Source organism: Leishmania mexicana, chromosome 20 (genome assembly GCF_000234665.1).
Source record: "Leishmania mexicana MHOM/GT/2001/U1103 complete genome, chromosome 20".
NCBI classification, from domain to species: Eukaryota; Euglenozoa; class Kinetoplastea; order Trypanosomatida; family Trypanosomatidae; genus Leishmania; species Leishmania mexicana.
The window spans coordinates 2,652,079-2,667,443 of NC_018324.1; the positions used below are offsets into that span (position 1 = coordinate 2,652,079).

The 15,365-nt window shown below is 58.8% G+C and overlaps 4 protein-coding genes across 4 annotated transcripts; all 4 read right to left on the reverse strand.

The window, feature by feature from the left end:
* Positions 1 to 943: 943 nt before the first annotated feature.
* LMXM_20_0060 (conserved hypothetical protein) lies at positions 944 to 4,441 on the reverse strand (the record flags this gene model as incomplete). The annotated part of the gene is made up of 1 exon (XM_003875021.1): positions 944 to 4,441. One exon carries the CDS (start codon positions 4,439 to 4,441, stop codon positions 944 to 946), a length of 3,498 nt encoding a protein of 1,165 aa, XP_003875070.1.
* Positions 4,442 to 5,488: 1,047 nt separating this feature from the next.
* On the reverse strand, positions 5,489 to 6,100 carry LMXM_20_0070 (conserved hypothetical protein; the record flags this gene model as incomplete). Its single annotated transcript, XM_003875022.1, has 1 exon — positions 5,489 to 6,100. The coding sequence occupies one exon, from the start codon at positions 6,098 to 6,100 to the stop codon at positions 5,489 to 5,491; it is 612 nt and encodes a 203-aa protein (XP_003875071.1).
* A 1,673-nt stretch (positions 6,101 to 7,773) lies between these two features.
* LMXM_20_0080 (conserved hypothetical protein) lies at positions 7,774 to 9,501 on the reverse strand (the record flags this gene model as incomplete). The annotated part of the gene is made up of 1 exon (XM_003875023.1): positions 7,774 to 9,501. The coding sequence occupies one exon, from the start codon at positions 9,499 to 9,501 to the stop codon at positions 7,774 to 7,776; it is 1,728 nt and encodes a 575-aa protein (XP_003875072.1).
* A 2,369-nt stretch (positions 9,502 to 11,870) lies between these two features.
* LMXM_20_0090 (conserved hypothetical protein) lies at positions 11,871 to 15,200 on the reverse strand (the record flags this gene model as incomplete). Its single annotated transcript, XM_003875024.1, has 1 exon — positions 11,871 to 15,200. The coding sequence occupies one exon, from the start codon at positions 15,198 to 15,200 to the stop codon at positions 11,871 to 11,873; it is 3,330 nt and encodes a 1,109-aa protein (XP_003875073.1).
* Between the last annotated feature and the right edge of the window lie 165 nt (positions 15,201 to 15,365).

Sequence of the window (15,365 nt, forward strand, 5' to 3'; positions counted from 1 at the left end):
GCGAAAGAGGGGGGGGGGAGGGGTCAACAAAGCGGTCGAGAGAGCGCGCGCTCCGCGAGAAGAACGCGGGGTCAGCACAACAAGAACGACGTCGATGGGAGGAGCGTCCACTGTGCCGTCTCGCACTGCAGTCCAGCACGCTTACGATGTTGGTGGTGATGGAATGGAGTCGAATGCCTGCGTGTGCAAAATTAAGTAAAGAAAACGGGCGGAAAACACGGAGAGGCGCGGGGCTGCACGGTAGAACGCAAAGACTGACCAGAGAAAGCCGTTGTGCCTCTCTGAGAGCAGGCGGTACACGGATGGGGGAGTTTCGACCTGCAACGGTGCACCACTGCACTAGGGTAGAGGTGCCACGCACTTGCCTCGCTGTACCTGCTGCTATTCGTTCTGTCGTAAGAGTGGAGAGAGTGATGTCGTTCCGTTAAAGCTCAAAGTCCTTGATTATATGTAAGAACGATAGAAGAAGAAAAGAGTTCTGCGGCGGGTGCGCACAGTAAGGTCGGGCAGGCGTGGATGGATGCGTGAGCGCGTGTGGGCGTGGGCATCGATGCGCGAGAATACAAAGCAGAGGGGAAGCAAGACAACGGGGTGGGGTGGGGCAGCAGTATGGAGAGATGAACACATCTGTGACTCGTCGTCGTTGGTGATATGAATTTGTCCGCTCCTTATTTTGGGGTCTTCCACGCTGGCGACATGCGGATGCCATTACTCCCAGTGAAGCTGCTCCCGTGAGCCTCTATCCATCGCTACAAGCGGTAATAGTGCGTTGGCGATGCAGCGCGGGTGTTGCCCACTCCGCCATACCCCCACATGCGCGTGAGAGACAGCACTGATTTTACTATGCAACGAAGGTTTGTTTCTGCATTGCAGCTACTGGGCACAACAGCCCCGCGACAGCACTCATTCGCAAGGGTGAGTCCACACGTGCCAGCTTCCGCCCCTAGTCGCAGGGAAGCTCCGCCACACTGCAGCAGTCAGAGATGAGACGCACATGACGCAGAACCTCGCCGCTGAGGGAGAAGTAAAAAAAGGCACATTGCAGCTTTACGTTCACTGTCCTCATCGCCTCGGTCCACTCCGCAGGCAGCCACCACAGATACTCGCTGGAGGCGCCATCCAAGTCAGCGGGGGAGGCGAGAGCACGCGAATCGGTAAAGAGCCGCCACCACACCGACAGCGAATCCTGCCGCCGCCACTGCACAACTCGTTCACTCCTCGCCAGCGAGACGTCGATATGCCGTTCGTCTGCAATGACGGAGCACAGCTCCTGCAAAGGGCACACACTCTCCAGAACAGTGCCGAGGATGCTGCTCTCCTCCACCTTGCACGTCATGTCATCTGCCGAGTCGGCCGAAAGGCGCCAGCACAGCTGAGCACGCTTGAAGCGTTCACCATGCCGCACGGCTTCGGTGGGGGTGGCCTGCAGAGGTTCTGTAAGCGGGTGCCACGCGCGCCGGTTGAGACGAGGGTCGAACAGAAACATCAAGTCCGCTATATTGCCGTAGTGGCGGCTTCGAGCGCCAACGACTGAGCGCGCCGGCTGCACAAGCGGCTCACGTACACCGGAGTGGATTGTTGTAGCGCTGTAAGGGCCCTGCACCGCAGTTGGGGCGGCAGGAGTGGGGAGAGCTGCCGAAAGTAGCAGTACGCCATTTAGCTTGCCGGCTCTCACCCTGCCGTTATCTTGACGCAGATAGTACGGCAGTCTCCCGTCCCTCTGTGCAGACACCGGTGATGACGCTGCAGCACTTGGGCTTGCAAGGGGTGCATCACGCCAGACGTCCAGTAGCACTTCTGGAACGCCTTGGGGGTCACGGTTGGTCAGGGCGGTGCTACAGCCGAGACCCAAGCCGCCACTCGGCTCGCCCTCGTCAAGACACCGGAACACCTCTGCTTTCCGAGCGGCGTACTTTTGCGGAGTAGCATCGACCAACCCGCGAAGTTGCGCGGCCGTCTCCAAAGCCTCCTTCAGGTTAGCCTGTATAGATCGCTGGAGGACTTCTGTGTACTCGTTGGCGAAGAGCCGGCAGCAGTCAGACCCGGCCACGGAGTCCTCGCCGGTAAGAAAGGTCGCGTTCAGGACCACCAGCGAGAGCCGCTCTGTCGTGGGCATTGGGAGCGATAGTGCCCGCCCCGCAGACGGCGCCGGAATCTGAAGGAGTGCATACGTGTCGTTGCGCAGTAGCAGCAGCGCGAACGTGCCCTGTTCATTTCTGTGACTGCCCATGTAAAGGCCACACACATCAGCTACGTCGCCGACCCCAGCGGTGTTGTTGTTGTCTGCTGCGTCCATCCAAATGCGTCGCAGGTGCTGAAGTGAGTTCTTGGATGGGACATAGTGCAGCTTACGAGCAGAGAAGAACAGCTTTGCGCGCGTGAACGGCGCCGCGGCGGTGCGCGACTTGGCGGGGTTGACCGCGTAAAGCGTGGCCCAGCTTCCCTCCACCGGCAGTGAGGCACCACCGTCGTCGTCGGTCAGCAGGACACGCTCGTCCACTGTCTCCCACTGTTGCACGAGAGCCTCGGCATTGTCCTTCACAATGAGCAGCGAGGTCACCCGCGAAAGCGACTTCGACTGGGCTGCCTCACCATCTGCCCGCGCCTCTGCCTCCCTGCGCAGTCGGTCGCTCACCTGGAGCTGGGCATGAGCATTACGCACCGTCTTAAAAACGCGGTTGCGCGCCAGACGTGCGCCATCGGCGGTGCCCGGCATCTCCCTCGCTTCCTCTGAAATAAAAAACGACGGCAGCGTTCGCGCCACCACACCTTCGATCGCCGGCACAAGTCCACCGAGCGGGTGCACAAGCGACAAGGGCAAAGGCAGCGGCTCTCCGTGACACACACCCAGCGGGGTCTGCTGAGCCACCGCTCGCACGCAGTTGTAGTTGATGCTGAGGACCACCTGTGCCTCGCACTCCGTCGGCGCGCACTGTCTGTGCAGAAGGGACTTGGCACCGCACACGGCCATCCTCTGCCCTGGTTTCAGAACCCCTTCACGAATCAAGTTGCTTAGCGGGACGTCGCACGTCACCTTGAGATGGTAAATGCCGTCGGAAAGGGTCACGATGCGCATGTGCGGCGAGCTGCGCTCCTCACTAATAGAGCTCATGTACAGCACCACCAAGGAGGCGCTGGAGATATCTCCTTCCACTATCTTCCGCAGTGCCGGGCGCTCGCCGTTCACCATCTCCGCGTTGTACATCTGCATGACGCATAGAAGAACCGTGACGGGGGAGAAGGCGCTCGACAGCGCGCCAGACGCGTCTTTCGTCATGAAGTGCACCCGCGCCATCGCCGACACGAGCGCGTGGCGACACCACTCGATCGTGCAGTGTTTCGGGCTGGCGCCAAGCCTGAGCAGCATCGCATGCCAGTGGAAAGGTTGCACCGATTCAGCGCCGCTCACACCCAGCAAGGCTGCCAGAACCTTGCCGCAGTCGCTGCCCTTGAACGAGAACATTAGCGATGTGATGGACGACAGTGATGGGCTCGGGGTGATGCTACGGCACGTGCACGCATCCGGATTAAATCGCAAAATAGTAAGCCGAGTGGTCGTGGCCAGTGGTATCGCGTGTGCCAGCTTGGCGAGCGGTTGCGCACTGGGGCGCCGCTGCGGGGGCACAAAGCCGCGTCGCTGGCCCGCAATGCCGTGAGGGGCGAGGGCGCGAAGGCTGCACTCAGATGTACTTGTTGTCAAGCCCGTTGACGGAGCCTCCGCACGTGGTGTTTGCCGAGGTGCCCCTGTGCTGCGCACGGCAGCCGTATCCGCGGTACCGTCCTTGTCTAAAAGCGAGCTTGGCTTCAAGTGCTCAGCAGGTGCCTGCATCGGTACTGTCGGCACGCGCACCTCCGCGTCCCGGGGTGCGGCAGAGAGTGTGGGTGCGCTTGTGGAAGGCGCACCGTCGGCTCCCAGACCATCCATAGATGCCTTTGCCTTGTCCAGTGAACATATCCGCACGGTGACCGCCTTTCCTCTTCCCGTTTCGAACAGTGTTGGGACACGCGCCTCCATGTCGGGGGAGTCGAGGTCGCCGAGTCGCTCCGCCACCTTTTGAAGAGACTCTCGGCGTACCGTCACTGGCTTGCCAGAGGCCGTGGAAAACAGTGTCGGGACCAGCGGAGGGGCGGCCGCCATCGCCTCCGAATCGGGTGGTTGAACGGCTTGGGCACTAGCCGCTGTGCTGCTCTCTCGCGCGGCTAGCGGCATCGGAGACTTTGTCGTGTCGCATCGTATTTGTGAGTCGCCAGTCGGTGGAGAGTCGTGCTGCAGAGGAGTGGATGACGGTGACGGAGTCCCCTTCCGACCTTTGCTGGCTGTCGCGGGTGAGGCGTCGTCCACTGTGCGTTCGCGCTTCCGCAGCAGCCGAAGGCAAACGCCGCACTTCACCTTACTTGGTGGATTGATGAAGGTGCAATGCGGGCAGGCAATCGTCTTCATTGCGGCGGTGTATAAAGACACACCGCGCGTATGCCGCTTCGAAGACTCTCGCGAGGAAGAACGCGTGCAATGAGTGGCAAGGGTGTCCACACCCTGAGCACAGCTCCCTCACTCAGAGATGCGTGCAGTGTCCCCACCCCCTGACGTTTTTGCGGTACACGTGTCGCAGGACGAGGGGGACGGCAGCTAGGAAGTGCTGCGGGGGCAGCAGGGAAGAAAAGGGGAGAAGGGAAAATGAACAATATAGGTTAAGCAGAGGGAGAGACGTCAGAGAGGAGATGCTGCGCTGGAGATGCGACGACTGCTTGCATGTCTGTGTGTGTGTGTGTGTCCCTTTTCTGCTCTGTTTGTTTTCGATGTGGTGGCGGTGTACGGCCCCAGGGGGTGCGCGAATGCCTTTGGCGCTGACGCCACCTCTACAGCAAGGGGCCCGGGAGTAAGAAAACAAGAAATGGAGACGGGGAGCAGAGGCGGTGCATGGCCAAATTTTTAAAGGCGCAAGACACGAAGCGGGGGAGTATAGACGGCGTTGCCGGAGAACGGGGAGGGGAGGCCAAGCGGGTGTTTACGTCAGCGATCCTCCCGCTCTCAGCAGAGAGAACGAGAGAGAAGGACAGAGGCCATTCTACAGCAGAGGGAAGCGTGAATCGATCAAGGGGGAGGGATGGTCTGCTGTCAAGCCGTCCTCTCCGCCACCGCCTTCGCCCAAAATGCTCCTGTTTGGAAGACCTCCCCCCCACACACGTGAAAGACCAACTGTAGCGAAGCACGTCAGCCATGTGAGCAGACACACATTCTCCCCGGTAAGCGGCCTTGTGCGCTCGCCTCCTGCTCCTCAAGACGCGCTAGTGTAAGTGGCAAGAGGAAGCACTGAGGAAAAGAGGAAAGGGTGTCTTTAGGGGGCAGGCGCACCCCCCGTGCTCCGTGGCAGCGCTCTTGGCAGGTTGTGTGCTCAGCGAAATCGAACATAGAAACAACGCACGTTGTCGTCCCGTGCGCTTCACTCGACCCAAATCAGACGTACAGAGCTATCCTTAAGGCGTCCTATCAGCGCAGTGGGACGTACTCCGTGATTGGCGAAAAGAGTCGGGGGTCAGCGCTCAGAATTTGCATGGTTATGTTGATGAAGCAGCAGAGAGGGGCAGTTGCATACGACGGCGTGTGCGCACCCCCTAGCTTGTCGTAGTGCTCTAGAATCATGGGCAGCGATACGTAGAGTCGCAGCAAGTACTCTAGCGTCAGCACCCGTGCGTACCGCGGTTCGCTTGCCGCTCTCTCATCCAGGCGGCGCCGCTTGGAGTCCATCGTGTTCGAGCGCGCTTTGCTCAGCAGGCGCTTCTCCAACTGGCGCACCGTCATGGCGATGATGCGCCGCTCCCGCGACAGCAGAAAAGACAAGGAACACGACTGCTCCAGCACACCCATGAGAAAGGCAGTGCAGCACTCCGTCAGCGCTGCATCGAACCCGCTGCCTTGCATTTGGGCTTCAATCGCGTCACGGTGCGTCTCGAAGAAGTCGTAGATGGTCAGTGCCGACGACGGCATCGGCGGTATACTAGGTCTCACCGCATCCTCTACGTGGTCGAGGTGCCGCTTGACGGTGCGGAGAAGAGTGGGCGGCCACTCGACACCTTGCAAAGGGGTTCTAGAGGAGGACATTGGAGACTCCTGCCACGCTCAAAGCACGCTCTCGTGGTCTGTGCTGTTAGGGCGTGCACTTTGTAAATCGTGTAGTCTACCCATCATACATCAAGCGATAGATAGAATTCGGGAAGAAGTGAGCAGCAGTGATGGGTTACAGAAAAGGCATGACCGTAGAAGAAACACGAGAAAGCGAGAGAGTTGCGATGAAGATGGATGAACGATGCATGACGCTATCTAGGAAGCACAGAAAGACGCAAAAGATGCCGGCCTGCATCAGTGGAGGAGTTGTGCCTCATGACGCACAGTCCTCTCCGCTGCTCGAGCCATTCGTCCTGAATACCGGCCCACCGCTCTTCTTTAACGTTAGTTGGGCCTGCAGATGGCTTTTGGCCCCCCAAGCAGTCCACCTCTCCATGCAAGCGGATGTCTGCTCCACTACCGCAGCAGCTTCGCTGATGGACATCCTCGCCATTGTGTTTCTCCGCGCGTCTTCGTTTTCGATGGCAACGTGCATTCCATTGACTGAGAGGGAATGAGGATAGTTCTAACTTATGGCGAGGACTGGGGAGACAGTGAAAGAGGTGAAACAAGGAGGACGGAGAACAACACACACACACAACAACATACATGCCCATACAGCGCCACACCACACATCACACGTGCATCTGAGTAAGAGAGACGCACCCCAACAGAGCCAAGAAAAGGAGAGAAAGAGAGAGAGGAAGCAGTTTCGCTCCGACATTTGCCGCTGCCATCGCACCGTCATCGGACACCGCCAGCGCAACCGCCACGCCGGTTGCTCGAAAATAGTCAAAAAAAAGAACAAAGACGCGTGTGCGTGCACCATCGCCAGTACACACACACATACACACACACACACGAGCACGTGGGGGAGAATCGCAGTGAAATCGCATAGACACACACACACACACACGCAAAAAAAAAGACAGTAATAAAGCACCCGACGGGGAGAACACAAGAGGTAGAGAACCAGAACAGACCTCAGAAAGGTACAAGACCAGACAAGAGAGGGGAGGAGCACTCTTCGCTGGACTGTCAACTCGCAGCACACGCACCCCGCTCGCACTCAAACCGCCGCCACAAGAGCGAGAGCTTTTCAAGTCCGTCTTTGAAAGCACCAAATCGACAGCATCAAAACACCGAGAGCCGGAAAGATACAGTGACGAGTACCAAGGGGTAAACGTGGAGGTGCACCGCAGGAGACTCCCCAAGACACCGCGAGCCAAGCACGACGAAAAATAAAAAAATCGGCGAAAGGGGGGAAGACCGAGCTTATGTGCAGACTGTCAGGACGAGAGTGCGGGGAGGGGGTGGGTATCGTGTTCGCTGCGCCATTGATGGGAAAACAGAGCAAAACGCAGACGCAAAAAAAAGTGAAATGAGGTGAAGCATGGTAGAACGGCGCGCCACCAGCAGCCATGCAACGTACTCACACACACACACACACACACACACACACATGCACGCGAGAGAAAGACAGCGAATCAAAACACGAGTGCCAACAGGCAACTCAGCGAGCGTTAAGCGCTCACACAGACACAAAGAAAGTAATGAATACAGCCTGCTGCACCACAACCGACATACGGCAACAGCGTCCGTACCTACACGTGCCGAGCGCTAAAGGAACGGGTGAGGCTCGGCTCCAACAGCAAGCATTCCTCACAGGGTTACACCACCATGCGGCACGCCACAATGTCGCACGGCACATGCGTGGCGGCAATCAGCCAGTAACCCTGCCGCTCCACGGAGAACAAAAGGGCGTAGTCATACGGATAGTCGTACAGCGGGTTTGTTTCTTTCGACGCCGTCTTCGCATGGTTGAGGTAGTGAATCGCCTTCTTCAGGTTGTCCTTTGCCAAGCCGATGGCAGGAGTGATGTTGAACTTCATCTCCCTCGGCGTTATCTGATACACACTCACGCAGCAAGACTCGCTCCACTCCCGCCGCACAGACTCCTTCAGCTGCCGCTGGAAATTCAAGAACTCCTCCATCTCGCTGCGCACGTTCGCTGCCTTGGGCCACTGTTTGTCGTTTGGGATGGCGCTGGCGGGCAGCCCCGCAGACGCGGCAGCCGCCGGGGTGACGACAGGGGCTGCTGCCACAGCCGCCGCGAAGGCCGTAGTAGCGGCAAAAATCTGTGAGCTGAGGTTGGCGTTCGTCTTGTTGTCGCGGACGTAGCGGCGGAAGGCTTGGCGATCACAGTGAACCACCGTGTCGGCGCAGAGCACCGTGTTATGCACTACGCAGAACTCAGCAGGCCAGCTCAGCGCTTTCGAGTTCAGCGCGTCCACTGCGTCGTTGGCGTTCGAAAAGTGGCTCGACACGTCGTACATCGCCTCTGCTGTAGAGAGTTTTGTATCACTGCCCTTGAGTAGAAAGGAGTGCGTCGACTTCCACCGCTGCTGGCTTGCCTGCTGCTGCCGCATGAGGCGCTGGATGATCTCGGTGGCGGACGAATTTGTCTGCGGTGCCGGCATCGGCGTCTTTACCGTCTCCGCGCTGAGAATGGCAGGATCGGCGAGAGGCTGAGAAGGGGTGCCGGGTGCGGGAGGCCCGCTGGGACTCTTCCCACGGCAGGACTTGGCGCTGCGTGGCATCGGAATCGCTATCGTCGAGTTCGGCTGCCCACGGACGACAAGTGTAGTGGAGAGGTAGCGCGGCTCCTGGCCGACGAAGAGCTCCGCTGTCGATGCCAGAACGCTGTACTTGGGGCTCTTCAGCCACACCGTCCACGGCGTCGTCCAGTTCGAGGTGCGCTCCATCCCTTCCTCCATCACATCCACAAAGCCAGCGGTTGCGCGGTTTGCCTGCAGCTCGCGGTACGGGTCCTCGGTGAGCACCATGCCCTCCGTCACGTTGCTGAGCAGAACAGCGATATCCACGTTCGGGTGCGCACGCAAGAGCGCCATGGCAAACGTGAGGCGGCGGGACGCCCCAGGCTCCATGTGCAGAACAGTGATGGACAGCGATGGCCCGTTAGGGATGCGGATGTTCACCTGCACCAGTGCGCGGAATGCCTGCTTGCCGTCCGTCTTGGGCACCTCCGTCGGCTCGCATTGCAGCCCGAGGCGGAGCAGGGCTATGGTACTATCCTCCTGCTGCTCGCACCGGCTCGTCTCCATCACCGCGTAGGCTTTGCGGATCTGGCTGTAGCTCTTGATGCGGCTCAGCGTCGCCGGTGAGACGTTCTGCATCACCACCGCCGTCGGCGCACTCGCGAGTACCAAATCTTGCAGACGGTCAACATCCGCAATGTCTACATGATTCAAGTCAACATTCGCCACGGTGATGTTCTTTAGCGCAAATACGGCGCTGCTGGCGGCCGCGCTCTTGCGCTCCGACCAGCCTCCGTTGTCATCAAAGTACTTGATCTTGACTGCCACCCCGCGGTTCATCTTGATTGGGTCAGCTCCCTTGGAAGGAGAGAGGCAAGAGAACAAGAACAGTGTGTGCTGCAGACGCGACGAGCGGGTATGTATGTGTCGACGGCACGTGCACAGAGAGGGATGGGGGGAGGGTGGCAGTGGCGGTGGTGGCTTCCGCGAGAGAAGGGAGTAGATATAGGTATCGGTCGTCTGACTCTTACGAAAGTGTACGGGAAAAAATCGAAAAGTGCAGCAACGTCAACGAGACAGCTCAACACCTTTTCTTAGGAGAGTGGCAGACGTAGGCACATGGGCAGCAGCGCACGCCAAGCGGCGCCAGCACAGCGAGGGAATGAACGAGGGGAGTGGGCGGAAGCATGAAGTGAAATACAAAGTGGCGTTCACGTATCGCACAGTAGACAGCGCGCTGTTCCGCACAGCGGAGTGGTATCGACGTTGCGCGATCTGGCGCGGTGCTGCCGTTGAAGAGAAGTGCTAGTCAGAGCCTTTTGTTCACGTACGCACGAAAAGGGACACGTGTTACCCCTCACGAGACAAGCAGCAACATCCATTGACGAAAATGCAAGGCAGCCTTTTTCTTTCCCAGTGTGCTCCGTTCTTGGCCACACAAGATCAGTCGAGCTCCGCTGTACCGCCCGCCATTCGCACAGGCCCCCATCGCGTGGTGCCAAGCAGCCGCACACACACGCGCCACGGCAACGCGCCCACTCAGCCACCCGAGCACGGCCCCCCGCCTCAAGCCCTACCCACCCACACCCGCTCCGCAGGTCGCCTCGCAGACGTCCCCCGTTGCGCCATCCACCACGCCGTACGACGGCGGGGCCGGGTGGGATGCGCTCCGGTCGCGCTGACACTTCGCCCATCATATCGGCGGCGCACGCGTGTCCACGCTCGCAGGCCGCTCCGGCGCAGCACCATCCTGGACACGACCGCCGGCATCAGCAGCAATGCATGGCTCTGACCTCCCCCGACGTCGTGGGTGCTTGACCCTGCCACCATCAGAGGCGGTTCCGCATCAGCAGGTGGGGGGATGGCAGGGAGGAAGCGGGGGACTGCTTGGCTTCCCCGCAGACCGACAGGACACGGAACCCTGTGACACCACGCACTGAGCGGTGTCGCCTCGTCATCATCGAAAGAGGGAGGGGACGGGGGGGGGTGCGCAAGAGAAACAAACGAGATGCAGCTTACATACCTGCCCGCCGTCTATTCTGTCTTTTGTTTTTTTGGCGGCGGTTCGTCACCGCTGGCAGTGTCTCCCAACGTGCGCCGACACGCTCATTGGCCACGATGGCCGACTTGAAGAGGCTTTATCTCGTCCTATCGACACAGAAAGAGGGGGTAGACATGATCCGTGCAGGTGGGGGGGGGGTCTACGGGGGTGGATGATGGCCAACAGCAGCAGAAACATGTTAGAGTGTACAGGCATAGAGCACCGTGACCCGGGCCACCAATCAGCAGTTGTATCAACTTCTCTCGTTGGCCTCCGTCTTCCGTCTGCAGTCACCTGCGCAGAAAGCATCGAAGGGAGCAAAAATGCAAGCGGTGCCAACGCACCGTGCCCTCTCGCCTCTCTCCTCTTGCAGTATGTGGTGCGCGTGCCACATCCTCTGTCTCACACGTTGAACTCTGCAGCACCACCATCGTCTGTCGTCCTCTTCGCCACCACCTCCCCCGCTAAGGACCACGCATCCCTCTTGACAGCAGTGAAGCACGAGATGCCCGACGACACACAGCACGCACAGAAAGCTCGTTCGCCAACCTTCGCGGAGACGCTAACACTTAGCACCCGCTGTGACAGAGAGGAGAAAAAGGGAGTGTTGGAGGACACACACACGCACAGTGGCGCATGCATGCACAACTGCAAAGAGAGACAGCGACACGGGAGAGACGCACCGCGCAAGGGACGCTCCAGTGCGCAGCGGAGACAATAACCAAAAGAAAAAACAAAAAACATATATATATATATAAACATACACGAGATGCCGAGAGCAGGTCAGCGCACAGGAACGGTCGTTTCAGCGTTGCAGAAACTCCGTCAAGGGGACTGGAGCCGCGCCTAGACGTGTGAGGGTGAGTGAGTGTGCGACATAGAGACGCAACGAGTGTTGCAGGAGCGCGCCACTGCCTCGACTCGCCAGCAAGCGGACGAACATACAGGTAGCGCAAAAGTGGCCGACAAGTGATAACAGCATGAGCGACCGGAGGAGACGCGAATGGGGACACCGAAAAGAAAACGTGGTGCTGTTCGTGTGACCATGAGCGGAAAGCACTTGCTGCCGTCAACGACGTAGGCACAGGCATACCTACCAGCCACCATACGCACGTACTTCACATCTTGCCGTGTCCATCGCTTCTGCAATCCTTTGGCTATGGGTGCACTACGTTCGCATCATGTTCAAGCTGCCGTCCAGACAGTAAATGATGTCCTCCAGCAGCAGCGGCATGCACATCGGCGGGTTGGTCACAAAGTAGCGAGGCGTGCCGCTCAGCATCTCGGATGCCGGGAACAACCGAAACACGCCGATCGCCACACACTGCCGCCTCGAGAGAAGAAACTCGAACGCGTCACCGAAGGTCAGAAAGTGCAGGGACTGGTTACCGCACAACTTGAAAAGCGTCTGTGACTGTGCCGTGCGGTTTGTCCACACCGCCTTGTCAAACATCTCCGCAGTGGAGGTGAGGTTGAGGGCCATCTCGAAGAACTTGACGATGCGCGAGTCACGGTGGCTATGGATGAGAATCGTGAAGAGCATGTTCGAGGAAAAAAACCGGCCCATCATAAAGGCAAGTGTATCCTGAAAGTTTTCCTCGCCACGCGAGCGCCACACTGCGTCGGTGTGGAAGGGCGACACCTTAATAGAGAAGAGGAAAGACTGTAGTTCTACGACGATGTTCTGCTCACGCGCGCCCCTCAGTCCATTCCGCGTCTGCTCGTTCCACTCCAGCAAATCGCGCACGCTGTTCTCGACGGAAAAGATGGGAACGTCACCAAAGTCGCGTGGCCCCATCTGTGAGCAGTACAAGAGAATGCCTCGCACATTGGTGACGTCCGTGTCCGCCGTCAAGGCGTAGTTTAGGTGCGCGTCCAACGAGCCCTGACCGCGAATGTAGCGCAGTGGTGTGCCAAAGATCTCTTTCCAGGTCTGCAGAAACTGGGGCGGATACTTGCGCAGCGTCAGGAGAGTCAGGCGGGACTGGGAGTGCACGGCGCAGATGCACTGCATCATCACGTACAGCTGGTACTGCGCAATCGTCTGCGAAATGACGTCCTCGTAAACGGACGTGGTCGTCTTGCGAAGAATAGAGCTAGTCTGGTCAATGAAGAGAAAGACCTCGTCCTGGTGCTTCAACTCCATTGCCTGGCGGTCATGCTCAGAGATCGCCGAGAGGTACGCGTCAGCGGCCTTGAGGATCGTTGTGTTGATCTGGTCCGTCACACAGCGAAGCGCCTCCTCGAGATCCTTAGCTGGCATGGTCGAGTCCGACAGAAGACTTTGGTGACGCCGCGTGAGGTACCACAGGTGGGAGGTGGTATTGCGACGCAGCTGCAGCGAAGCGAGTGGAATTCCGCACGGGGCACGCACGACATCTGCGACGTTCATGAGCGCCTGCCGCACCTCCTCGACGGATATCACCTCGTCCTCGGACTTGACGGCCCGGTCGTCCTCTTTGTCTGCTGCACCGCCACCGGTGGCTACGGCGCTCTGCAGCGGCGCCATGTCGCACAGAGAGGCGGAGCTTTTGTATGGGTAGAAAACAAAGGAGGAGTTCATATTCTCGTGCAGAAGCTCGCCACTGTCGAGATCCTGGCGGAAGTGGGCCCCGTACGTCTCCCTGACCGCCTCGTTCAGTGGCCCAGGGGAGTTGAACTCCTCCAGCGCGCGCGACAGACTGTTGCGCGTGCGCTCGTACACGGCCATCAGGACATCATGCTCCTCCAGGCGGTAGTTAAGCTCAAAGCGCATGGCCTTGCTTGCGTTGTCCTCCACGCTGACGATGAGCACGTCGCGGTATTTGAAGCTTGCTACCACCTGCCCAAACGTCGCGCCTACAAAGCGCAGCGGCACCGGGCATGTGCTGATCACGTTGCGCCGGCTGTACTCGTATTGAGGCTTCCACTGATCGACGCCCTTCTCTGTCCACAGATCTGCCGGTTCTTCGCCCTCGGCCCACGCCGTGCGTACGAGATTCACCAAGAATGGCACAATTCCCGGAAGCAGCAGCGCACTCGCCATTATGTTCTTTTTCATGTGCTCATCGATCACACAGGAGCGCTGCCCCTTCAGCAGCTTTGCGTGAAGGCCGTAGCGCAACCACACGTACTGCGGCACCTTTGGCACAAAACGCTCAAAGATGATGGCCGCCAGCATCACGTCATCATCGACGCGTGAGGAGTAGCCCTCGCGAATGGGGAAGATGATGACTGCCGACGCCTTTTGTGCCTTCATGCGACGCAACGCAAAGGCGTCCAGTGTGTCCACAATGAGGAACGTGCTGCGCAGCCGGTAGGTAGGGTGCCGACCGATCGACAGCACGTCCGGCGCAAACTCTTTGCTGCAGAAGCACACGGACTTCATGGGATACAGGCAAAACACCTCGTCCAAAATCGAGATGACCTCCTCGCGGTTGACGTGGCCGTACACAATAAAGTGGTTCTTGCGCCCAGTATAGGAGCGGTACGCCTTCAAAATCTTCGCTGTCGAGCGGATGACGCGGATAAACGTCGGCATCTTCGCAATGAAGACGAAGATGATGACAATGGTGATAGCTTTGCCATCCGGTGTCTTAGGCACCACATCGCCAAAGCCGACCGTCGACACAGTGACAATGACGAAGTAGATGGACACCGCCACGTTCATAGGGTACCCCTGGAAGCACTGGTCGATGCGAAAGGCACCAGAGGCAGTGAACACCATGCAGATAAAGAGGGTCAGAGGGCCGGCAGCCAGCCGTAGCAGGTCCAGCTTGCGGTTGCGCGGCAACATCAGTGCGACTGAGTCGAGGATGAAGAGAAAGTACTGCCGCATCGGCCAGCACCGCATGAAGTAAGGAACGTACAGGCGACTGACCCACCCGAGATGCGACGGGATGGACACGAAGAAGATGACGATTTGGTAAATGGACGTGATGAGCACCACCGTGATAGTCATCACGCTCAGCGAGTAGGCGAAGAACATCTGCACAAGCGAGATGAACGAGAGCAGGGAGCGGGCGTAGAACCACCCACTGCGCTCGCGGGCGTCGTACTGGACCCAGGTGACGTTGTAGCTCATGGTGGACTGCACAATGTAGAGCACCACCATGGAAAGCTCCACCAGGAACAGGAACGTCCAAACAAAGAAGGCCGCGATCGGGTACTGGCGCACAAACTGCTGGAAGAAGTATTTTGGTCCGGAAATGTACGTAAAGTCGTTCTCTCTGGTGTGGGCTGCGTTGGTATTCGACCACGACAGGCTCTTCGGCGCATGCGTTTGATTCTTCAGTTCATCCAGTTCGCTCGTCTGGGCAAGGTTACGGCGGACACTGCGCGCGCGCCAGTAGCGCTTCAGGGGAGGCAAGTTTTGGTTACAAGACCGGTGCGATATCGTCAGGTCAATGGGATGAACACCGTCCACACCGCTGGCGGCATCCTCCACATATCCCATGCGTGGGTGCGTCGGACTGAGGTAGCGCGGGAAGTTCCCCGCCTGCTCGCCTTTGAGCGGCATCGCACGTCGGAGGGTGAAGCGACAGAGCGAAAGCAGAGAGCGGAAGACAACGCGAAGAACGGTGCGCCGCCTCCCCCCACGCGCGCGAGGCAGCGAAGGGCCGGGCGAGGGCGTTCAGCACAGCACAAAAAGGTGAACAAGAAAACGAAACAACAAAGAGCGCGC